Source organism: Lissotriton vulgaris, chromosome 3_1 (assembly GCF_964263255.1).
Source record: "Lissotriton vulgaris chromosome 3_1, aLisVul1.2, whole genome shotgun sequence".
Lineage (NCBI taxonomy): Eukaryota > Metazoa > Chordata > Amphibia > Caudata > Salamandridae > Lissotriton > Lissotriton vulgaris.
The window spans coordinates 1,198,038,394-1,198,065,250 of NC_141689.1; the positions used below are offsets into that span (position 1 = coordinate 1,198,038,394).

At 42.0% G+C, this 26,857-nt stretch overlaps 1 protein-coding gene across 1 annotated transcript in view; it reads right to left on the reverse strand.

The window, feature by feature from the left end:
• CPLX1 (complexin 1) overlaps positions 1–26,857 on the reverse strand; it is a 462,298-nt gene that overhangs the window by 168,023 nt on the left and 267,418 nt on the right. The window contains exon 3 of the mRNA XM_086961656.1: positions 7,420–7,595. Within this exon, the coding sequence (XP_086817782.1) occupies positions 7,420–7,595 (176 nt within the window). The remainder of the gene's footprint in view (positions 1–7,419; positions 7,596–26,857) is intronic.

Sequence of the window (26,857 nt, forward strand, 5' to 3'; positions counted from 1 at the left end):
CCCTGCCCTTGTTTTGCCAGGTTCCACCACCTGCCATCAGGCTGCCTATTGCTAGGGCCAGGTAAATGCCCCTGAGATGCCCACCCATCACATGATGTTACATTAGGGCCATACTCGCCACTTGATTGTAACATTAATTGGCAGTGTGGAAGGCTGGCTATTGCCTGGCAGTTCAGCCCACTAACTCTGAGATGGATGTAAATGTAAATGTACAGGAATTTGTATAGCGCAAATCACCGAGCGGTTTCTAAGCGCTTGCTTAGGGAACCTGTCCTGGTATTCCCCTGTGAGATAACCCCGGCAGGGTATCTGGAAGGTGAAAGCCAGGCATCCCGCCGCGAGGGGCCGTTTTGGAGATTAAGCAAGCTATTGCCCAGAGTCGCAGAGTGTGAACCCGTGAATCGAATAGGCACCGGAGCGAGAATTGTCGAGTCCATGAACATTTTTAGGACTCAAGACCCCGCCGAGCCGGGAATTGAACCCTGGTCCCAGGCTGACCTCTGCTTCCAGGTCTGCCTCCTCTAACCAGTGAGCCACACTTCTCCACTGCAGCCTATATGTACCCTTCCCTGGGGCTCATGGTGTCCCACATAGGATGCGACGCATGAGCAGAATCCCTGGGCAAATCCTTGGGGAATCTTGGAGCCCATTCCTGCATTGCAGCTAAAGAGGAACCTAGAAGGGCAAGGATGTTCAACAGCTCTGAGTTCCAAGTGACCCTGTAGGATCACCATGCAGAACAAGGACATTGTTATTATGGTCCTGGCATCACTATGCTGATGCTCTCCATATACTCTTTTTTGAACGGTTGGTCCTGATTAAATCTCAGTTCATTAAAAAAATTTGAAGCTGGTGTGTAAGCCAATGAGGAGGAAGTCAATGAATCGTATAGGCCTGGGAAGAGTTTGAGAAGTTACTCCGCAAAGTGACTAAAAAACTTTGCAGCGCTACCCAAAGTTACGCAAGTGGCGGAGTGCATTAGGTCGCGCCATTTGCACTGATTTTTAGAGCATGGTGTTTGTCCCATGCCGGAAAATCAGTGTGAATGGCGCTGCTTCTTTCTGCTGCTCAAGTAGATGTTCTACTCGAGTGGCAGCTTCCTCAAAGTGAACAGAAGGTTTCTCAAAGCGAGCGGTCGGCCCATCCGCGATATCCCACATTGAGAAATCTGTCCGGTAGGTGATCTGGAGTAAGATTTTCCGCGTTTATGCTCTTCAAATTAATGTTGGCGAGGGCGATCTAGGAAAATACTCTGCTATGCAGAGCACAGTTTTCGGAACTCTGGGTGTTGCGCATAGTGGAACAAATTCCACGAGCAGAGTTGAATTTCACGCTCAGTCCAAAATCGGTATTCAATCAATCAATCAGGGTTTGAGGAGCACACTACTCACCTGTGAGGGACTGAAGGTGCTGGGGAGGGGGTATGGACTTCTGTCTGTGCCTGCAGATTCCTACCCAACAGCTACAGCTATTAGGGCACACTGCACCACTGTGCTCACAGTGCTCGACACAGAAAGCTGATGCAGGAGATTCAACTACTGATCCTGTATTCGGTATTCCTGTTCTTGTGGTGGCATGTTATTGTTGCCACAAAATTGGTGTGCTCTGGGCTAGAATTGCTGGAGTGCCAGAGTATGCACTGGGGTTGTGTTTGGCGTGCAGCACTGTCGCCTGGATTGGCTAATGGCCGAGCAGTATCTGGTCTGAATGGGGTGGCATGGGAGCCTTTGTCTTTAACTTGTTTAATCTGCAACCCTGGTGGTAAGGATGATTCCCACCACGAATCTGCATCCCCACCCTGGTTTTGGAGTGAGGGCTATAGTTAAGGCAACTGTTGTTGAAGTGGGAAGGGGGAGGAGTCAACTGCTTATTCTCCTGCCCAGGCCTCAATGATATCGGTCCATCACTGACGATATGTACGTTTCTGTTTCCTCTCCATCTGCTTTCTTTGGCTGGCCATAAAATCTCCACTGGATTTTACTTTTTACTTTTTATGACACTAAAACTCTGGAACATTGTTTTACTTTTTCTTCTCTCAATCAATCTACTGACACCGTTTGCATCCCCTCTTTATCAGGAGGATGATGAAGATTGAGACTGCGGTCCTGATTCACAAAGGATATCTTATACTTTCGTGTAAGTTTACTATTGTTTGCTATTCACATAGGGATTTTATGTGCGGACACTCCGCACTCAAAAATATACTAGTCTTAAATCCCTTTGTGAATAGCAAACAATCGTAAACTTACACAGAAATGTAAATTTACCATTGTGAATCGGGCCCAGTGATTATTTCATGTGTACTATTACCACTTCTGCTCCTGCTTACTTTCTAATGATATATTGTTCTTCTCTTTCTTTTGTGTTGGATTCTTACTGGTTCTAAATAATTTGATTTTTCATTGGACATTATCTTTCATACTTTTCTTTGTTCATTCTTTGAAGTTAATATCTCATTAAAATATTGTAAAGTGCCTTGCTGTAAGCACCATATAAATGGCATATTATAAACCACAAACAACAGTACGTAATTGTGGGAGAAAGTGTAATTTACTCAGAATTTCCACATATGATTTGTGGATTTTGGAGACTGTAAATTCCCCTTATGCCAGAGAATCACTTGCCTTGAGGCCAGAACAATTATAGTGCTTTGAGAGTAATGCAATAAAACTCAGCATAAGCAAGCAGTTATAATTTTACATTAATGGGATCGATTTATAAGCCCCCTTGGAGTTGGAATGGGCCAATATTAAAACATGAAACTCATAATATTACAGTTCATCATACCATCATGTGCCCAGGGGGAGTAAAAAAAACTGCAGCCCCTGAAGGTCGGGTGGGCCCCCAAACCTCTAGGGCCCCCAGCGCATCAGGGTGGGCCCCATTCAATCCAAGGCCAATGAATATTTGTAAGTTCTCCTCTTTACACTCTGCGGGGGCATCATTTTGTGTTACAATACTGCATGTCCACTTCCTGCGACAAATAAAGGGCATTTACCGTTGTGAAAATTATCTCTAATGTGTATCATTTTGTGAAGCTGGTAAAACATTGACCCATTAATGTACCTTCTGATAACTTGGCATCAGAATGTAAATAAAGTTTACATGAAATTGTACCCCGTTTGCTTTTCAATGACTTTCCTGATGCCCCAAACCTGACAGAAGTTCCTTTTCATATATCCTTTATAAGACTCCCTTATCCCGATGATCATGCCCTTGCTTAAGGCTGACCTGAATTACACCTTGGTGAAAGTTGCTATTATTAGACAGGCGACCTTGCTTTACAGGGCTTCCTGTCCCCTTGAGGGGGGTCAACATTTTGCTGGAACACATATTTCATTAGCCACCAGCTGCTGTGAGACTGCAGTAGTATCCAAATGAATGCTAAGTAGAGCAGGCCTGCAGCTTTCCATCAATCAAGACAAGCAGTGCAGCCGCAAGGTTGCATTCTTCCCGGACCCTTTGTGGGTCAACCAATCCAGTGCAGAGTCATATAGAACTGCAAAGCTCAAAGACCTACATTGGTTTTGATATCTAGGATAAGTGAAGCATTTAAGGCATCTGTGTTGGAACAGATGATATTGTAAAAAAAAAGAACAAAATTGATTTGGAACTTCTCAGCAGGATACTAATGCAGTAAAAGAGACAATTACAATGTAAATTGACAAGCATGGTTATTATTTATATCTTCTGCTTGCATTAGCCAACAGTCTTCCCCATAAAGGGGCTTGCGGAATGCAAAGAGACTCGAAGACAACAGAAACTATGAGCTAGACGTGCAAAGTTTTTTTGATGTCGCAAATGGCTCAGTTCCAAAATCGTGCCATTAGCAAACACAAAAAGGTATTTCCAAATGTACAAACACCAAACTGCGATTGAGTAACCTGTTACAGAATCACAAGTTGGCTTTGCGAATCTGTATTTGGAAGGGGTGTGTTCAGGGCAACCCTTCCCGTTACCGATTTGCATTTGTATGTAGAATTGTTTTGCAACTGAAATGCGGTAACAAAATATTCATACTTTACCACCAACTCAAAGTTGATGGTGACCCAGTCACAAATGGGAAGGGATCCCCAAAGGACCCCCATTCCCTTTGAGAATGGTTGAAAATATTCTTGAAGAGAAGGCAGTGGTCCAGGAAAAACTAAACTTAAACATTTGATTTTTTTCTTTTTAAGAAAAACTGACTGTGTTTAAAAAAAAAAAGATTGCTTTATTTACAAGCAATCACAAACATGTTTGTCTGCTGACCCCAACAGGCCACCATCCCTGTGATGGCAGTGAATCCTAGTGGGTCACAAATTGCAACCGACCTCATTAATATTCATGACTTAGGTCTATTGGCAACCCACTACGAATCATTAAAGCAAACCTAATGAATTTCATACATTAGGAATAGAGATTACCTATTTGCACTTCACAAACAAATAACAATTAGGAAAGCAATATACCTACTCTTTGTACATCTAGCCCTATGTTTGAGTGTATTGCTCACTCTAGTGCAGGGTAAAGGATATCAGTACCAATTACATAAATTGTGCCATATTGGCTCTGATTTTAATGAATTTCAGAAGAAATCTAGGGGCCTATTGTACCGCTCCCTGTTTGCAAAACAGGATGTGTAAATCGCACATTTGCATTCCTGCAGGATTTTGCGAATAGGATGCAATTTTTGGTGTGACCTAAGATGACCTGCCCAATGAATATTAATTAGGCAGATTGCTGTTTGTGATGTCCTGTGATAGGCTACAATGCAAAGATGATACCCTGAAAGTGACTGCAAAAGTCCATCTTACAAACCTTTATCTTTAAAAGCAGCCTATGCCCATTAAAGGGACAAATACTTCTTACTGCTTTTGAAAAAATATGTTTTACATTTGGAAAGATACTGCCTGCTCCTCCCAAGGCTACCCCACACGATTCCCAAATGGGAAGCTTTCCAATGAGGCCAAGCTTTTCTTTGCAATTCAACTCCACCCCACCCTGGGTGTCAGCATCTGGCAATTATTTCCAACTATACTAGAAGTCACAAACCATTGCTACAACCCTTTATGGTTCACAATTAGGAATGGTGAACTCCTTTACTATCACCTCCTAATTGCAATTTGTAAAGGGTTGCAAACACGCTTGTCCAAGTAAGAAAGATATTTTGCAGTCGCAAACCAGGGATTTCATGAATCGCAGGGTTTGTAACCACACGACAGAGCCGTACATCAGTCTTGTTGTCATGTTGATGCTAATTCAGTCCCAACTGACAAAGGAGTTCAGTTTGATGCTTTAACCGAAAGAGGTTTTGTTCTCCTCCCACCAAAGTCTTTTCACCTAGCTCCCTTTCTCCGATTAAAGAAGGGATGTGTGAAATTGCTAATGGTAACAAAGACACCACACCTATGCTTCTACAAGTTGGCCATCAGGAACCTACCAAGATAGATCAGGGTGGCAATTCCCAATATTCAATTCAGACACTAGTAGTCAGTACGATGGTAGGCCAAAAAGTAGCTTCATTAGCTCATAGCTAATGTCAGCCAAAGGCCCGGCTTTAGGCCAGTGCGACTGGTGCAGATGGACTGGGCGCTGACCTGGAGGGAGGCATTGACCTGACCGAGGGGCGCTGTGTTTAGCATAACTTAAGATTTAAAAGCACCTACTGCAGAGTTCCATGGGCATCCAGCTTCCATGCAGTAATAAAAACGTCATGATAACTCTTGTGATTAATGTTCCTGATAGAGAAAGAGATCGAAGTTTTGTCTAGTGACAATTTTGATTAGCCATAAAGTAGCACAGAGGGTTCATATGCTGGTGCAAAGAACAGATCTGAATTGTATGTCAATAGCGCTTTAAAACAAATGAAATGTATGTGAGAAGGGGTGTCCTATATGTAGAAGGGGTGTCCCCACCAGCATGTCAACTCAAGAGGATGGGTGTTGGGAAGGGGCCCCCTCACAATCCCTTGCAGTGGGACCTCCTAAGGTTTCCTTACGCCACTGCAAGCCGTGTGTTTTGATAGATACCATCAAACATGTACTTCTGTACTTTTATACACATGCTGCTGCACATCTTTCACATAGACTGGACCACCATCCTCGGAATCTCTCAGGCCATTCCCGGTGTCTCCCAAAACACAATATGTCTCTGACTCAGTCTTCAAATCACAGCCTACGCTACCTCCCATACCCGTTCATCATTCAGTGTGTAACCGATTGGCCCTTTCTTACGCTTTCTTTATCATGCTCCTACATTCTCCCTTTGTTCTGCAACTAGTGCAGGACCGGCTTGTCTGGCACTTATAGTTGGCTCAGATTGAAAGAGCTAGTGTGGGAGACATTTTGATTTGGAATCCTGACCCAAAAAACTTGCCCACAAACTGGCCTTTTCAAGCTGGCCCATCTGGCAGTGTCAGCCAGTCCAACACTATCTGCAGATCTGCAGCATCGCTATAAATTTGTGAAATAGACAGACAAACCCTATTTCAGTGATATATTCTTTAATGCTTTTTTTTGCTTGCTGTCATGAGTAACACTCTCTAATGTTCTAGGCACTAGAGCTCTATTTAAAAAAAACATCTATATCACAGACACTAACAAAAAAAAATAGATTTTTAGCTTTACCTTTATTTAATATTTTGTATCAAGGGGGTTTTGTCAATTTTATGTCCCCTAAACAAAAAATCTATGCCTGTATTTTTAGATTTAGAGAACATTGGCCTGGATTTGAGTCAGCTATGAAGAAGTTCATTCACTGTGAGTTTCAAAATGGGTCAATATAAAACAGTGCTCTCGTAAGGTTAAAAAAAGACTGGTTTTGCTGATCATGTGTAAAACGAATTCCAGGCCTAATGATTCAGACTGACAGATTGTTCTTTCAGAAGGAATGTTTATCAGCCTCGGGTGCTTTAAAATTTAAATTCCCTGCTGCGCTTTTCATTTTAAAATGGCAGGTCTTTTCTAGTGTTTGCTCCAGAAACCTGCTCTTACTACCAGGCTGCATGAATTATTTTCAAAGGCATGACCCAAAGTACATCAGAGTTTTCTTATTGACACAAGTGGGTTGTGTATCAGTTCAGATCCCGACGGAAAACAGAAGTGAGTCACTGAGAAGTCTGCCTCTGGCAGTGCATAAATGTCTTCGTGTAGTACCTTCCGTGTTAAGTAACTGAATATGACATTCCCTGGAGGCTCCCAAACAACATATTTAAATGAAGCATTCGTAAGAGAGAGGCATTTTATGGTAGACAACGAGAGGATGGTGCGCTCCGAAGCGTAAAGAAACATAAGGCAGTGCTGTTGAGTATACATTTAATAAATGTACCTGGCAATTAAATAATTGGATACTATATCAAATGAGGTTGAAAGATATACCTTATTCTCCTATAAAGTGACTGAGTTGGAAAGATGGATCTCATCTTATCTTTACACATACCTTATCCCGGATACCTTGTCGCATGGATTCTCGCTCGGCCTCCATCTTGGCATATTTTGCTTTCCTTTCCTCCTCTTGCTGTCGGAGGGCTTCCTGCTGCTCCTCCATCTTCTTCTGGGCATCAGGATCTTTCTCTTCATCTCCTCCAAGCATCTTCCCCATATCTTTGGTTGCACCTAAATCAAAGAAGAATTCATTAACAAAAGGCAGTCTCATTCTGACTGTGATGCTGTCCACCATTAAATCTCACTTGCTGTCATGTCCTACTAATGATTAGTTCTACTGTGTATTTGGTGAGGTCAGAGTAGAGACAGGAAATCTATTCTTAATTCAATTAACATGGAGCTGGAAAAATTGCCAATGTACTTGTTCTTGAAATAATAGATTGATCATCTTGCCAAGAATTCATCGACTAGTTTATTTTCAAATGCATGTCGATGAAGCCTCTTTATTGGTATAGATCTGAAAAGATCTGTGTGAAAAGTATTCAGACAAATATCTGTTCAATGTGTTCCATGTGCCAATTTTTCACTCAAGCAATTCTTTCCTAATCAAGGCTCCTGAGATTTTATCCTGAGCATTCACATTTTACCAGTGGGTGACATTTTTCTGAGCTGTTGAGGTCAATTGCATTTTCTAAACAAATATGCTGTGCCATGTTCATTGGTCAGATCTGAGGACCATATTAAGCAGTATCTTATGATCACTACATTCGGTCATTGCACATATGGTATAGAGACAAAATATCGACTCCAAAATATCGACTGGACATAATATCGAGTTTAAATTATAGACTGGACAAAATATCGACTGGACATAATATCGACTACAAAAATATCGTTTTTCAGGTAAGTGAAGTAATATCGACTGTATAAAATATAGATAGCAAAAATATCGATTTTTTAATAATATATAATATTTTATAGTGTATTTTTATGTAATAATATGTGTGAATAGTGTGTATTAATGTTATTGAATATTTTATTACATGAATTTTGTTTTGATAATAATTGCGTAATGTAATTCTGTAGCGGGTTGTGGGTTTATAGGGGAATAGGGTGGGAAGTAATTTAATAATAATTAATTAATTAATATATGTTTGTTATTATTTTTAATTAATAATTAATTGATAATTAATTAATATTAATTAGTTAATTAATTAATATAATTTTGAATATATTTTGTATTAGTAAATAATTGTTAATTAATTAATTGTAATTAGTTAATTACATTAATTAGAGTACATTTTTTATATATATAATTTTGTGTTATTTTTAAGTAATTAATTTTGATAAAATAATATTAATTATTAAAATAATTACACCTAATGTTCTAATATATTTACTTTATTGTTATTGTTAATTAATAATTAATTGGTAATTAAATAATATTGATAAATTTTGGGTAAAGGAGCATTTTTAGGGTTCAGGGTCAGTTTTCAGGTCATGGGTAAAGGGGTATTTTTAGGGTTCAGGGTCAGTTTTCAGTTCATGGGTAAAGGGGTATTTTTAGGGTTCAGGGTCAGTTTTCAGGTCATGGGTAAAGGGGTATTTTTAGGGTTCAGGGTCAGTTTTCAGTTCATGGGTAAAGGGGTATTTTTAGGGTTCAGGGTCAGTTTTCAGGTCATGGGTAAAGGGGTATTTTTAGGGTTCAGGGTCAGTTTTCAGTTCATGGGTAAAGGGGTATTTTTAGGGTTCAGGGTCAGTTTTCAGGTCATGGGTAAAGGGGTATTTTTAGGGTTCAGGGTCAGTTTTCAGGTCATGGGTAAAGGGGTATTTTTAGGGTTTAGGGTCAGTTTTCAGTTCATGGGTAAAGGGGTATTTTTAGGGTTCAGGGTCAGTTTTCAGGTCATGGGTAAAGGGGTATTTTTAGGGTTCAGGGTCAGTTTTCAGTTCATGGGTAAAGGGGTATTTTTAGGGTTCAGGGTCAGTTTTCAGGTCATGGGTAAAGGGGTATTTTTAGGGTTCTGGGTCAGTTTTGGGTTTTTGGGTAAAGGGGTATTTTTAGGGTTCAGGGTCAGTTTTGGGTTTTTGGGTAAAGGGGTATTTTTAGGGTTCAGGGTCAACAAATAAGATTTAAAAAAATTATTTTTATTATTTTCATTTATTATTTTATTATTATAATTTAATTTAAGTCGTTTTAAGTATATTTTAGTAATTAAAATGTAATATTAATTTAATTTAACACTGTTTTTAATAAAGTCGATATTTTTTACATCTATATTTTTGTTAACGATATTTTGTACTCGATATTTTTGTACTTACCTGTTTGTAGATACAAACTCGATATTTTGACTGTCGATATTTTGTCCACGATATTTTGGCAAGTCGATATTTTGGCAGTCGATATTATTTCAGTGATCCGCACATATACTATTTTATGTTAACTGTTTATGATCAAAATTGAGCTAACACTGAGTAGATATATCAGTCCTCCAGTATGTCAGTTAATCTACATACATCACAATGTTCTCAAAATGAATCTCCTAGCAGGTGTTATTTGGAAATCACTAAAGGGTGGCAGAGCACAGAAAGAGCAGAAGAGGACAGATTTCATGACACAGGATATATTTTAAAGTTACCCGAAGCTTATACCTGCCTGGAGCCCTGATCCAGGAGATTCCGCAAGTACCACAAGCACAGCCAAAACATATGTCCTGGAGATACCCGACACGCTCTGCATGTCAAATCGAGCTCCGTCCTCCAGGCCACTGCTAAGCCTAGCTGCTGTGTGGTACTCAAAGAACATCGGTCTCCCGAGGAAAACATCCATTAAAAATGCCCTTGCCAAACTTCACTGGCTCCCAATTAGAGAGAGAATTATATTCAAATCTCTCTGCTATGCTCATCGCATTGCCCATAATAAAGGCCCCAGCTATCTGAAAAACCTCATCACTATTCACTGCCCGATGAGAGATCTGAGATCATCGGGCATGATGCTATTTAAAATACCTCGCATCACAAAAGCCAAAATGGGTGGAAAATCCTTCCGCTACCTGGCCACTAAGTCATGGAATGCTCTACCAATCCACCTGCGGATCGAGCCCTCTGAAACGAGATTCAGAGCAAAACTGAAAACCCACCTCTTCCCTAAACATTAACTTCTATCATCTCGCCGTATTATCCCTCGGACGAGTTTGCATTTGCAGTTAGCGCGGAGACACACAGTTTTGTGTAGCCAGGCGCTGAATAAATGCCTTATTATTATTATTATTAGTAGGTTTGCAAGCAAGGGGTGGGCCTGGAGTTAGGGACTTGAAGTTGCATCACTGCTCTTGATACACTACAGTAGGATAGACTGATGTGTGGAGGGATTTCCTGACAAGCCAGTAGGACTGGAGCAGAGTCAGTAGCCTGTCAGGAAAAGCCAACCAAGAACTCTCCTCATTTCTCAGTGCTTCCATTGATGGATGAATGACCCCTCAGAGGAGGTTGAGTCCAGTGAATACCTCCACAGCACACACACAACAGACCATGTTAAATTCATTATGTCCCCTGTCACTCAGCACATGTATGGGTTTATCACGGCAGCATTCCCATCTGTGACCATAAAGCAGCACATGGTTCATTTAAATCTTAATGCAGCTGAAAGGCACCCAACAACAGAAGCAGCACTTACAAAGCACACAATGCCAAACTGCACCAACAAACCAAAACAATAAAACAGGTGCCCAGGCCACGAATTTGAAATTATTCTAACTAGAACAGCTTTAATTCACACTGGACTCAATGGTTATGGAATAGCTAATGAAATCTACAAGTACCAACAAGACATGCATGAATACTTGAAGAAAACTAAACATTCTCTCTCCTTTATTCACCTGTAATCTTGAAGAGAAAAAAAAACAAGCCTTGGTGAAGGAAATCAGCCTCCAATTACTAGAGTATCATGGTAAATGTCCCTAAATCTGCTGCCTATCAGACAAAGCTGCAAATAAACGGTCTGATTACAAAAACATGCTATCGGCACTAATAATGTTGGCACAAACTGGGATGCATCACACATGGAAGAAACAAGCTATTGCCTTTGACAATTAGGGGTGGGGGGCTAAGGGGAGGGGGTGGGATTATTTAAAATGGCTCTCTGAAGCAGTCAGCGCAAGTCGCCTCATAGTGCTTCTTCCTTCTGTCTGAAGGGGGGGAAGAAACAGGGACGGGAGGGCAAGTGAAGAGCAGATATAGGTTGTGCAGTGTGAGTGTTAGACAGCAGCAGGGGGGCGAGGAGTAACACTACCGATTTTGATCAGCAGGTGCTTTCAGCTGGCAAAGAACTTCAGCATGTTAGTGCAGGTGCTGCAGAGAGCTGTTGTCACCAAGAGGTTGTAGGTTCCCATACATAGCCGCTCATGGTGTCTGTGGTGTGATGCCCCCTACACCCCATGAGTTGATTCATTTCTAATATTTGCTGTGTTACAAGTTTCACAAAGCCACAGAATCAACACTATTTCTGAGTTGTCTCACATCTGCTTTCAGCACAAACCACTCAGTTATAATTTTCAAACTGTGATTTTTTATTTTTATTTTATTATTACAAACGAAACATTAACATCTCTACAAGGAGATGCGACTTAAAGTTAAAGCCGTGACTGCTTGAACATTCTATATGGACAGCTTCAGGGCTACAATAAACTGGACTGCTTCAAGGCTATGTTAAAGTGCATGTTTTATTGGGTGAAATATTTGTAAAAGACATATTTCGTATGCCACAGCTGGATTTAGGGCCTGATTCTGAGTTTGACGGTCCATGGGGCAACTGCCGCACGGGCTTTCCAATACACTGCCAAGCATAATTGGAGTTACCTCACCGTCCTCCTTTGCGTTGCAGTGAGCCCGCCATGGAAAGTGTGGTGGTGAGGAAACTAAGGGGGCACTACAGGGCTCCTTGTTGCCTCTGGGGCAGGGAATGCATGCATGGTGGCACATGGTGTGCCCCCTCTATACATGCACTCTTGTTCCTGCACGGCATGAACTTCACAGTCCATACTGTGCAATAATGGGCTGCGGCGCTCAAACGGCAGTGCCTTTATAAGGCTCTTCTACAAGCCTTAGAAAGGCACCACCATGGGATCCCCGCCGCTAGATCGCTCGACTTGTATTCCAGTCGGTATATGGCAGGAGGTCAGTCTATCGGTTTGGCGGTGTGGCAGCGGGGCACTGACGCTGCTGCCACACTGCAAACCTGTAATTAGGCCCTTAGACATTAAAGAAGCTTTGCTTCTTCCGGGAAGGGTCATCAAAAATTTGCTGCTTGTGTAATGCAGTGTATTGATGTAGAAGTTCAGTGAGGCAACTCTGGTGTTGCTCCCAAGTAGGACAAATATAAGATTGAATGTTAGTGGTACAAATAGTTTTCATTACTGAAGAGATCAAAGAGTCTTAATAGGATGTTGGTAACAAAATTGACTGGTGTAACTCCTAAACTAATTCATGAAAGCCAGACAAGCTTCATATCTGGCAGAAATACGATGCTAAACTTGATGCAGATGTTTCGTCTCGAAAATAAACACAAGAAAGCAGAAAAAATACACAAAAACAACACTTTACCCTTGTCGACAATCCATGGAAATAAAATACACACGAGCAACACTTTCCCCCTATGTGCAATGAATGGAAATTACTTTCATAGTTTTGTTAAGAGCATGATATATTTGCAAAGGAGAAAAACTCCTGTACTCCAGAGACTAAGGGATGCCCTGTTCACATTGTGCAGTGGGGCACCACCATTTTGCATTGCCCCACTGGATGTGCGAGTAAGGTTATTAAGTTGCAGCAAAGTAGGTTGTTTCAGAAAGAGACCAACTAAGGTGAATCTCGCCAAAAAGAATATACAAAGTGAAACAAAAGGTAATGATTAGATTGGGCGAAGCCTGTACGTCAAGAGGTAGGAAGAATTGTATTTTTGTAGAGAGCGCATTACGATTCAAAGAAAGGAAGAAACGGCAATTCGGGTGACTGTACTACTAAAAAGAACTATTTAACGAAGGCAGAAAGGAGAAAAGAGAAGTGGTGAAGAAGAGACATGAGCAGTGCTGCAACGCAAAATGATGCAACCTTCCCCCCTCCCCAGGAAATATGTGGCCTTCCAATGTATTAGTTGCAACGTGTCAGTGACATCACAAGCTTTCCTACCTTCTGTATACTTATGTCAGAAACATCAATGTCAATCTTGAAAGGTGTACTCACAATGTCACAGTCCTATAAAAGTAACAAGGTGGCTTTGACTGTGCCTCGCAATCTTCAAACTTAGCTAATGATGGAAAACGTAAGAAATCATCTTTATTAAGTCATTGAGAAAGATCAAACATTTGGTCTGCTTTGTGCTACAGCGCGATTTAGGACTAATGTAGATGTTACCTTCTGCTTCTGAAGCATCGCTCATTGAAGCGCACAATTATGAGCTACACAAGGCCCACCGCTAGAAATGTAAGCTCTCCGATTGGCTGCATTATCTCACCACTTTAATTCGCTGAGAAAGTTAATGGACGAGCTTAATACTAACCTCTCTATTTCTGAATGTGTGTCCCAAATACATCTGGACTCACACAGATACTCAACAATTGACATGACTGGGCTTTGTGTATTGATGGCTGAATTTAGACCTCAAGGTTGCAGAGTAGTGAAGTCAAGTGCATCACATCATGTTGCTTATTTTTCTGAAAACATAATTAATTCTTATTAAAAAGAAGGCACCAGATATTTATGATCATTTTTGGATGCCGAGTGCTACCTCATTTACAGCGGTGCTGCTCCAAGCAGTAAATACCAGTGCAGTGGGCTGCAGTATTTACCAACTGAGATCACTGGCGTAACGAACCTGAGGGGGCCACCCTGCAAGGCACGTGGAGGGCCCCCTCCGGGCTCAATCAGGAGCTCTGGAGCCAGAATGCTGTGCTGAGGGGGCCCCCTGGAGCTTGCCCCCCCCCCACAACGGGGGTGCTGCGGGGTCCTGTATTACTCCCTAGCTGAGATGTTACCCCGTCTTTTCGCGTTCCACAATTTGAATTGGGGAATACACAGTCACACTTCTTGTTCCACGGGCAAAACTCTGAATATGCTGTATTAGCAAAACCTATGGCAGATTTTACCTGGCAAAAATAGTGCGGTGAAAAGGTGTATTAAAAGAGCGCCAGAGACCTTACCATTAACAGATACACAGGCCAAACACAGTGCTTAATTTTTTGCATTTGAGGCTTCTAAGGTTAATATATATATAACATGAAATTAGTTAATGCATGATCTACAGACAGCTGCAAGCTTGGTTTATTGTTTCGGACACATGCTGGATCCATTTCCTGCTCTGACTTGGAGCAATTCTGAGTTATATCTATGAATTTTAGACACCTTGGAGCTTATTTACAAGCCCCTTGTGCCGCCGGTGATGCACTGGCAGCACAACCTGCTGCACCATATTTACAAGGAAGCATAAAGCCACCATGCGTGGCTTTTCATGTTCTTGTAAATATGGCTCCTTTACACGCAACATTTTGCGTGAAAGGGGTGTGCCATGGGTGTTGCTGTGGGTGCTCTCAGGCAACACCCATGGCGTCTGCCACATTTTCAGATTTACAAGAAATCATATTCCTGGAAAGGCATCAGAATGCTAAACCTCCCCAGTGGTGACATAGGGAGGTGCAACGAGGAGAAATGTTATCATTTCTCCCCGTTTTTTTCCTCTTTCTATGCATGCTGCATTCTGCAGCACACATAGGAAGAGGAAATTACCTCTTGTGATTGTTTTTGTGCAGGAAGGTGTCCCTTCCTGCACAAAAACAATAATTCCTGTGATGCAGGCAACCTAGCACCCTGGTGCAAGGGTGCCTGCGTCGGTGCATGGCAACTAGTTGTGCGCCAGTGCAGGGGATAGCACAAGAATTCATCATATCATTGCAGATATGACGCATCCCTTTGCTTCGGAATTAATGCAACGCAGTACAGCAAAATGGCTTGCGGCAACGCGCTGTGTTAATTCCTTGAGAATAATGCCCCTCAAATGCAACAAAACAGGTGCTCAGGTCTGCACTGATCCGGCACAGCTCTTCATGATTTTGCTTCTGATGTTTTTCCGATTCAGGAGCAAACTCTTGTTAGGTCCAAATCAAGAAAACCATAGCTCTAAAAATGATACCCTAAGAGGCGAATGCAGGACATTTAAAAGAGCGACATTGAATAATAGTTATTTATATAGTTCTTCCACTTTATTGGCGCTTGTGGCTTTAACCCCTTCCATGCTGATGACGAACCCCAGCCGTCATGCAGTACGGTGCTCGTGTGCTGATGACGGCTGGGGTTCGTCACGGCCCGCCCCTGTTCGTGCTGTTTACAGCACACCAGGGGAATCGCGGCCGCTTGGAAAGGGTTAATAGGTGGCATTTTATTTTTACTTAATATTTTGGGGGGTAGGGTAAACAAGGCCCAAGGAACCAGCTGAGGTGACGCAATCTTTATTGACTGCACACAAGCCTGTCAACCACAGCACACCTGTTAATGGGTAACCATGCCCCCAACCATCCTCCTCCACCCACAACCCCAATATTCCACATGCCTCACGCTCATACGCATAAGGCGGGTAGGCACTAAATTAAATAGAAAATGGTGTATACTAATACAACATATTAGCTCTCAATTCGTTCCCTTCAGAGGAAGTAAATGCTTAGTAGGTCCTACCAGGATGCGTACATCTGACGGGCAGATTTCGAGGTAGGCACCCATCCCACTAAACATTCATACATCCGAAAAAACCTTCTTCAAACATTGAATCATTCATTCTGTTGCATGTGCTCACCCCAGCAATTGTTGTTTAGGGATTAACATATACAGATCTCTGGAAGTACTTACTGCACATGGAGTTACTGCGTGAGTAACTGTCATATTTTCAGGACCCATTTGAAAGCTCCTTTCTGCTTCCACTTCAGAACACGAGAATTCACACAAGAAAACGACAAGAAAATGCCTCTAAACGACTATAATCACCACAGAGCAAGGCTATTTCCTCAATTCCTCTCCACGAAATTGTCTTTGCGTATTTGCCCTGCGCCAATTTATTAACAAGGAAGACAACATGTCTTTTTAATGCAAATCAGGTACCATGCAGTGCCACAGAAACGAGGTAACCTGTTGTTTAGTAAATTGATCCTCTGGTGTAGGTAGGCTGCACACACATCTGCATGAGCCTATATTTAATATTGCACAGCGGTGCCATCACCTAAGCACAACCCTGCTCAAACACATTAAAAGAACTCCAGGCACCGCAAAACTAACAAACCTTGAACTGCTATGACGACCTGGACACCCAATACGGTAGAAAGGAAGATAAGTTGGAAAAAGAACAACAGGCTACAAAATAGAAAATAAACATTGGAAAAACAAGGATTGCCCCTCTAACATTAAAAAAAAAAATCTGAAAATCACAGGGACCCGTCTCAAATGGCTGAATTTCACAAATTTTGAATTTGAAGGTCACTTTAATATGGGTGACACGAGGAACCCATGGCACATGGTGTCTCTTTGGCGCATGCATTGCAGCATATGTTTGCATCCACTTTTTGCCAACCAGGGTCCCTATTATGTATAGAGCGCCCTTCCCTTGTTTGTGCCATGGGGCACCTTCAAAAAGTTGAGACATACGCTGTTAGAAATTGGGGTTTCTGGCTGCCAGAGTATACACGCTGTCCAAGCAGAAGCCACAAACCTAGTCAGGGTGAGTCAGATACACATCCTAAATTAACCTATGCTCATCCTCTGGTAGCTTAGCACCAAACAGTCAGGCTTAATTTAAGGGGCAATGTGTAAAGTATTTGTGCATTGCTTAAATTACAGTAACACAGAGATAACACCACAAAAGAATTCCACACCAGTTTAGAAAAACAGAGAATAATTATCCGAGTAAAACAAGACTAAAGCAACACAAATCCAATCAGTAGAAGTCGAGATATAGATTTTAAAAGATTAAATCCAAAAACAGTGTTTAGTAGTCAATAGCGCTAAAAAATAACACGAGGTCGCGCTAAACCGTGGTAAATCCAAAGTTCAGGCAGATCGCAATGGAGGGTAGACCAGCTATAGGACCGATGCAGGGCATACTAAAAAAGTACCTTTGTATGGAGCAAGCGTTGAAGTCGAACACTCGATGTATCAGTTCCGATTCACACAGACGAGTCAATGCATCCAAGTCAAGCCTCGTAGCAGTGTCTTCGGTTGGGCACTATGTCATTGTTGAGCCTCACAGTAGGGACCTTGAATTGGCCTACATCGTTGCCGAACCTCGCAGCCAGGTCAATGCGTCATTGTTGAGCCGCACTGCGATGGAGGACACTGCCTCTGTTCCGATTCACACAGTGGTGATAATGTGTCAATTTTTGTAGAAGCAGCTGCAGAACCCACTTCTGAGGCCCAAGGCTGGAGGGGGCACCTCAGGCAAGGGTAGGACTCTCAGGTGGCAGAGTTCAGCAGCACAAGCAGAGTTGCAAAAGTCTTTTGTGGCCCTGAAACTTCTGAAAACAGGAGGCAAGCCAACAAGCCCTTAGAGAAACTTGTTCAATGATGTAGAGAGCAGGTCCAATCCCTCTCACTTCAAGATAGGTAGCAATAGGCAGCAGGCCAACTCAGCTGAGCAGGTTGCAAAGCGGGAGTCCCTTCTACAGCACAGCAATCAGCAAACAGCAGGCCAACACAGCAATGCAAGTAGCAATATGACAGTCCCTCCTACAGCACAGCAGGTCTTTTTCCAGGCAGAATGTCCTTGTTTCCAGCAAAGCTCTGGTTTGGTGGTGTCAGGGGTCCAGTACTTTTACACGAAATGTAGGACTTCAAAGAGGCTGTTGAAGATCACAGGGTCCCAGCCTTTCCTGGCCTGGCTCCAGACTCACTAAAGGGGGTATGCAGCTCTTTGTGTGGGGACAGGCACAACTTATTCAGGTGCAAGTGTCAGCTACTCCTCCTAATCTACCTCAAGAAGGCCAATCATCCTGGCGATGGGCCATCAGGATGCAAATGTCACACCCCTTCTCCCTTTGTGTGACTGTCTAGAGGGAATGCACAAAATCCAGCTGTCACCCAACTCAGACATGTTTTTAGAGATAGGCAGAGGCACAGATTGGTTAAAGTAAGAAAATGTCAACTTTCTAAAAGTGCCATTTTCAGACTGATTTTGTATTGTGAGTCCAGAAACTCCAAACTCCAAATCTCTATCTTTTCCCAATTGGAAATTACGCTTAACCCCTTGCCCGCGGCCGGAATTCCGCTCCTGTGCGGCACATTCCGATCGCGGGCGTGGTCATGACGGCTGGGAGCCTTCATCAGCACACAAGCACTGTGTGCCATGACGGCTCCCAGGCGTCATCAGCATGGAAGGGGTTAAAAGGTGTTTTAAGGCAGTCCCAATGTTAACCTATGGGAGGCATAGGCCTGCTAAAACGAATTTAGCAGTTTTTCAATCAATCAAAGGATTTTTGTAAAGCGCAAACTTGTCACCCAGGAGTGTCTCCGTTTGCTTGACATGTAAAACTCAAAAGTATATGTCCCACCTTTTAAATATACTGCACCCTGCCCATAGGCTTACCTAGGGCCTACCTTAGGGGTAACTTATATGTATTAAAAAGGGAAGGTTTGGGTCTGGCAAGAAGGTTAACTTGCCATGTCCAAATGGCAGTTTAAACTGCACACAGAAGATCTGCGGTGGCAGGCCTGAACTATTTTTAAAGGGCTACTGAAGTGGTTGGAACAATGAGTGCTGCAGGCCCACTAGTAGCATTTCATTTTCAGGTGCTGGGCACATATAGTGCACATTAATAGGTACTTATATGTACATTAAATATGGCAATTGCTGATAAGCCAATGTTACCATGTTTTGAGTACAGACCATATGCAATTTAGCACTGGTTAGCAGTGGTAAACTGCCCATAGTCAACAAAAAAAAGTTGACAAAAAAGAGGAGGAGGAAGAAGGCAATAAGCTTTGGGGTGACCCTGTGCAAACAGGGAAAGTGCACCCCATTAGGTTAACTGCACTGGCTTTAGGGCAGCCGCAAACTTGCTCTGGCCGGGGCAGTGCATTCAAATGAAATACAGAGTGGCTGATTCAAAGCCACTATGTGTTTCACTGTGCCGGCAGAACCTGTCTGTACGTTAAACAGTGGAACGAGATCCACTTCCAGGTGGGAGCAGTGGGATCCCTTTGACCTTTTCCAAAGAGCTTCTATCAGGGGGCACACTAGCAGTACACCACATTTTTGTGGCGCATGGTCAGTGCGCCTCCTGACAGCTTCCTTACCTCTGCGCCAGCGTCCCTAATATGGCAGGGTGCAGAGCTAAAAAGAGTCCCTCATTTGCATGGGGCCACGCCCCCATGCAAATGAGGGAATGCCCTCTTGAGATAGTGCTTCCACAACATGTGTGCCAGGGGCACTTCTGTAATATAGGCTCTGGGGTGTTTTGGAAATACAGAAGGAGTTGTGTCCTCTTGTGCTGCACCTTCTGAAATAGATATTGCATTAGTGCAAAATGTGCAGAGGAGCAAAACTAAAGGGGCAATCCTTCATGTACATGCAGGTCTGGCCCCATGCAAAGGAGGCAATGACTGACACCCTGTGCCTGTGCAGTATTACATAGTAGGAGCCGGGACAAAGAAGCTGTTGGAAAGTACTTTTAGTGAGAACTGCCTATGAGGTGGCGCACAGTTAGCGCCCCCCTGCCCTTGGAGTCACCCTAAGGAAGAGTTTCATGGGGGACAGGGGAGCCCAACAGGCTGGTGGGTTTCATTACACACTGCTCCTCACTTCCAGGGGCAACTTACCCCACTGAAAAAGCAGGCCCGGTCTATTGTAAGTGAGAGACAAAGTTCTGGCCTCCATATGCGCATCTACTGTGCTCTTCCAAGGACTAGCACAGACTCGTAGGTTTCCACCCACATGGAAACAGTGCATTTAAGTCATGTTCTGATACACAGTCGCGTGCTGCATTGGACACAAGCAAAAAAAGATGCTCTTAGAACACAATATGACTATGCACCAGGTTAGTGTACTTCTGGCCAGTGCTTAGATCACATAAATTTCATGATCTTGAGCAATATTTCACCAAAAGTGAGTAATTAACCAGTGACATTTGCAGCAAAGCTGCTTGTAAAAAAAGACATTTGCTTTATTTGGCCTGTGCAAAAAAGGGATTTTACACCAGTGCAAATGCCGGTTCAATACTGGTGCAAAAAAGCCAAGTAAGTTGAGCAAAATTGCTGCACAGGAGAAGAAAATTGGTTCAGTTTGTGTAATCTAGTGCATTTTCTGCGGCTTATTTCCAAGAAATATTGCTGAATACCAGTGGGGAGCACAACATTTTGATCAAAACATCAACTAGCAGCAATATCACAATCATAATTTTAACAATCATCATTTAACAAAGGTAAGCAAATGTGAATTTAAGAATGAAATGTATAGTTCCATACAGATACATACATTGACTATACTGTGGCAGTCCATATTTTGAATGCAATATTTTTGCAGGTCGATATTTCGACCTTGATATTGTGTTATATATCCTTGACCTTGCCTGAAACACAAGGCATGGTAAGCAGTGACCCCATATATGCACTGTGGACTCCATTCTGCATTCCGCACATTCATTCGCTGCGCTCTCACCTTTGAGAGTCCACAAATTCAGCACCAGTCAAAGTAAAAGTCAATTAAACAATTAAGCTGTAATCTGATATGTGCAACAACTCAGGAAGCGCCAGCTTTTACAGGTGCTTGAGAGGGAGCAGTTTACAGGGAAAAAAAGCAATCTTCTCGAAACACAGAGAATTTCTTCGAAATGAAAAGTGCTCTGCCTTCTATTGATTCGCAAATTGGTATTGATGCCTTTGCTTACCACTGAAGAAACACTTGCAATAGTTAATCACTGAAAGTAGCATATGGAGCACTCCATCAGTTTAACACGTTTTCCGCCACGCATATGTTTTGTCAAAGAGATGGCTCATGGAGATATACGCGCCTGTGTCTGGATTGAGGAAAGCACGGTGGGGATGCAGGAAATGGTGGTGCGGCCATTTTGTGTGTTTTTACCTCAGTCCAGAATATTTTCTTTTGTACTGAAAGGACCATGCGCCAATTTTAAAATGGAAAAAAGCATAGCAGCGAATGGTGCAACGTTACAATGGGGGAAGCAAACCAATTGTCCCCTTTAATGGTTATTGTAGAATTTAGATAATGATTTTCAGACTCTTGTTGAGGCCCTAAAGTGATTTTCAGGTAAGGTTAGTCCTTACTGCACCTGTGGTGAATAGTGCATAGACCGAGAAAGGTGTTGGCTGAATTCATCAGGGTTGAGTGTACTCCATATTTGATGCGGAGACATGTATGCACATATAATGACCTCAAACTGTTTTTGTTCCAGCTTTTAGCAGGGGCGAATCAAGCACCTGTAATTTTAAAATGTTGGTGCTAAGCACTGCACTAGATGGAAAACCTTCTTGATAACTCAGGAAAAATTTTATATTTATTTTGGAGATTTTCTGTGCCTGTATTTAGCTCATAGTTCGAAAAGAACCCCTATGTTCAACGACATCTGTCTGTGTTGTGGTTGATTGTGTTTAGAATTGTTTTTCAATAAAAATAAAAATGTAAGCCCAGTAATGAGGCGGTGAGTTGGCACTGAATAAATGTCTACATTCACTCAGGCATTCAGTCATTAACTTTTATTGGGAAAATATTCAAATATCAATAAGGTGAATCATACGTATACAAAAGTTCTGTCGGAAAAATGTGCACTTTCAAGAATGTTCAGTTTAGATGGTAGAAATGAGAATACCCCTTCTTGTGAGATACATTAAACAACCTTTGAAGGCATTTAAGTGGCAAAATGCAATATACTGATTTCCTGGCTCCACCAAAGGCAATAGTGAGTAAAGACTGGTACTGGGTTTGTAGAGAAGTATAGTTGAGTTAAGTTTGAAGCAGTCTAAATCTAGACTTTACTTTAAGATAGCGAAACGTTCAGAATCCTGGATAACTACGGGGGCCTTCCCCTTCTAATTATAGACAGTGATACCCCAAGAGGAGGTTTTAAATATATTGAAAAGTGTACAGTGAACAGTAGTAGTAGAAAGTCCCTAATAACACGTACAGTGCCCTTTTGCAATAAAGCTCCGAGTTCGAGAGAACACCCTAAGAGGTGTCCAACCTGAGTAGTCTGTAAATGTCACAAATAGTACTGAGAATAAAGGTAGAGGGATATTTAAAATATGGTTTTCCAACTATTACATTTTTCCCACTTGTAGCCCAATACTGTATCATACAATCACCAGTGGAATAAAAGGTAATCCATTCTGCAGAAGATGCAATGAAGGGGCACATTTTTCAACAAAACACCTGGCACAAAACTATTCTCTCCATGAAGGGAGCGTGGTAAGTACATAATTATAATAAGAATAAAGGATATAAAACTCCTAAGTAAATGGAGTGAGATAAAGTATAACAGTTTGATTTCTATACGATTACAGATACCTTCCCACAACAAGTAACTGTAGTTATCAGAACGGATTACATTAAAAACATCTGCTGAATTTAAATAGTTCATTTTGACCTGTACATTGATAAGAAAACACAAATTAGGTTAGAGTACAGTGATCTCTTACTAATATTATATACCAATTTTAGGTAAGAAAGTGTCCTTAGAGCCTAGTCAGAAAACCATCAGGTTGCTCCCTCTTGTAGAACTATGATTGGAACTGGAGGAATAATATGGTAAATAGCCTAAGAGCAGTGGGCATTACTGCTTAACAGGACCCTCAGACTGTGATTCAGTGAGGGCAGATTGTTTGGCTATATCATCCAGAGCCCATGTAAGAGTCATCTTAATTAATTTGCATGACTATATAGAAAGAGGTGGGATGGAACCCATATAGGGTAATGGTTTACACTAAAGTACACTTGAACTGGATGTTGTAATGATCAGAACTTTTTATATCAATTTAGACTCATATCAATTTTTATATTTCTCTGTCTCCTAGAATCTGTGCAGGTTTGTAAAAATGTGTCCTGAAGAAGATGGTGTGAACCATCTCAAGTGCCATCGAAATGCCACTTCGACACAATATTTTGAATTGTTTTCATAATTTGTTCTATTGGAATGAAAACATATTTTTGTGGTAATGATTTTTAGTAATCATAGATGTATTAGAGAATGGTGAAACGCAAATAGCCTGCTTTTTAATCTTTGTATGTTTTAATCCCTTTATACTATTTGATGTATGGATGACACATTTCATTGTATTATTATATAGATAAATATGAATGAGTTTTTATAATAAAGTGACATACAGACAGTTGTTGATTGTGATAATGATTTTCACTGCATATTCTTATTTGGTACATCATCAATTAGCCTAGGGAAGCAAAATTGGGCTTTACAGAAGTGAGGTTGCACAAAAGGGAGTTTCTTTTGTTCCTTGCATCATGCGCATGTATTATTTTCAGGTAGGACATTAGAAGGTAGCACCCCGTGAGAGTTTCATTATATGTTTTGGCTTACATAAATAATTATTGGTAGTCTTAATCAGGTACTTTTCCTAAAAAATCACTTGCAAGATCTAGTAATTTCAGACCTCTGCAAGAGCAGTAGACATCTTTGTGGTTAAAGTTATAAACCCATCCAAGGCAATATATGCCACCAACAGACACATGATGTAGGGAAGTATTAGTAATGTCATTGGGTCCAAATTGCAAAGCATTCAAAGAGTGTCAGCTACGAAATTGCATGAATCCATGTCAAGTAAATATCAATGTGTGTTTTTGAACATAAGTATGGATTCAGAAGGTGTTCTACCAACATACTGAGGCCCATATTATCAAGAACCGGTGATTACATTTTCGGCGGGAAACTGCCGCTAAAGCGGCGATAATGGGCTTGATAATATGTCCTTGTGAATTCCCATGGCAGTCCAGGTTCTGGTGTTAACTTGGGCTGCTATGGGAATTCACAAGGGCATATTATCAAGCCCATTATCGCCGCTTTAGTGGCAGTTTCCTGCCGAGAAAGCAGCGATAATTTTATCGCCTGTTCTTGTTAATATGCCCGAGTATTTTATTTTGCTGTGCACAATATTGATTACCAATATATTCTCACGGTAAGTAGATGAGTAGTTAGAAGAGTAAATCTACACTACCTAATGCATGCTTACCTTGACAATAAGTTGTAAGTCGGCAGTGTGCAGATGATAGAAGAGCAGACCAATATTCTAGAATGTGATACTGTGCAGTCAATATAAGTAGAAGTCAATAATCTTGAATGTAATATTTTGCTACTTCTCAGAAATCATAGCTAGTTCAAAGCAAAAAGCAAAGCTTCAAGATAAATATCACAATTCATTTATTGGATGGTTCTTTGCCATCCTATTATTTCATAACAATTTACTTATTAGAGGAGCAATGTTGACAAGGCTCACAAGGACATTTTTCATAACTTGAAATGTCCCAGAGGTGAGGGTGTGGCGAGGCTACACTGTACACACGTAAGTCTTTAAGGCATCTCTGTGTTGTTAAAGGCTCCAGACCAGTATCATGAAGTACACAGCATAGGTTTGAGTCATTGTATCTGACCGCCAACAAACAATCTGGGACCCCCCGCACTCTGCTATAGTGCCGCCATTGGATGTGGGTGTTCCTCAGGGGTCTATCCTGAGCCCCACCCTTTTTAATATCTATATGGCCCCTTTGGCGGCACTCCCTGAGACCTTTGGTGCCCAGATTGTATCGTACGCCAATGACACTCAGCTTCTTTTCACGTGTGAAAAGAACACTGCTTTTAATGGAGGGAGTATCAAGACCTGCTTGGACGCCGTTTTCGCCTGGTTCCAACAGAATCACCTCAAGTTTAACTCTGATAAATCAGAGGTGCTTTTCTTCGGCTGCCCTCCGGATCCAGGATGGAATTGCTGGTGGCCAAAGGAATTGTCCCCTGCCACCGCGGCCACTTCGGTGGCCAAGATCCTCGGGGTAAAGATGGGTAATTGTCTCTCCTTCAAACCTCAGATCTTGGGAGTAGTTGGTCAGTGCTTCGGTCTCCTAAAAATGCTGAGGAAATTTCTTCCTCTTCTATCCTTAGCACACAGGAAGATCACGGTCCAGGCCTTGATAGGCTCGCGACTGGACTACGTCAATGTGTTATATTTATGCCTTCCTGAAAATCTTCTTTCACGTCTTCAAACAGTGCAAAACTCGGCAGCACGAGCGATTTTCGGTCTGAACCGGAGACCCCACACTGCAGCTCTCCTTAAATCCCTGCATTGGCTGCCGATTCGTAAGCATATCATCTTTAAAACATTGACCATGGCATTTAAGGCCCTCCATGGGACTGGTGCCCGCTATATCAGGAAAAGACTGGGCCTCTATTTTCCTACCAGGTCGTTACGGTAGTCATCATTGGCCCTGGCCACTGTCCTGGGAATTAGGCGAGCGTGCACTGAGGGCCGCTCTTTTAAATGCTTGGCACCCCAGCTCTGGAACTCGTTAACTGTGTCTCTGCGGAAGAACGACAACCTCCTTGCTTTTAGGAAGGAACTCAAGACATGGCTTTTTGGACAATACCCTCATTGTACTCTCTTGCTTTGTGCCTTATAGATCTGTTTAGCGCCGGGATACTCTACCTGAGTAGCTGTGCGCTTTATAAATCACCTTATTACATAACATAACATAACATATGCTGCAAACCACAATTGGTAGCAGAGAGTGACCCGAAGCACGGTGCACAAAGGATGAGGAAGTGCAAACACTAACTTGAATTATTTTGAGTTTGGCACGAATCAGAAGCATGTGGTTCTCAGTAACATTGAGCAGTGAAGGGAAGTATTGTTTCTACCAATTTTAAACAAGAGTGAGAGGCCCAGTATATGTTGACTGACACTTTGTCAGGCCTTGGACAACTGATATCTGCCTCCCAATGCACTGCATGCCAGAACCCTTAGGCCATGCCAAATATGGTGTTTCCAAATACAGTGAGAATCATGAAGTAACATTTGGGGGCGTACTCCGAAAATGTTGAAGATATAGTACCGACCTGCATTGATATCAACCCACAATATTGACTACCAGCATGTCCTCAAAGTAAGTAGATGTACAGTTAAGAATAGTACATTTCCTATTTATACTAATTTGAAGCCATTTTGAAAATTGGCATTTTGGACTCGATATGTGCAGGCCGATATAATTGATGCTGATACATGATATACAATACTTTGCTGTCTATTGCAATTATTCACTTCACATTTCCATGTTTGCAAGACAGTGTAAATCCACGCATTCACACCTGAGGTAAGCAGCAGCATTTTATTTTTCATTTTTTCATGTAGACACCCGCATCTCAGCATTAGGGTTGCCTGTCCAGCACAGGACTCCGAAACAGTGGCAACTCCTCCACTAAGGCAGAGGAGTGTCACCACACTGTTTTCGGCAGTGG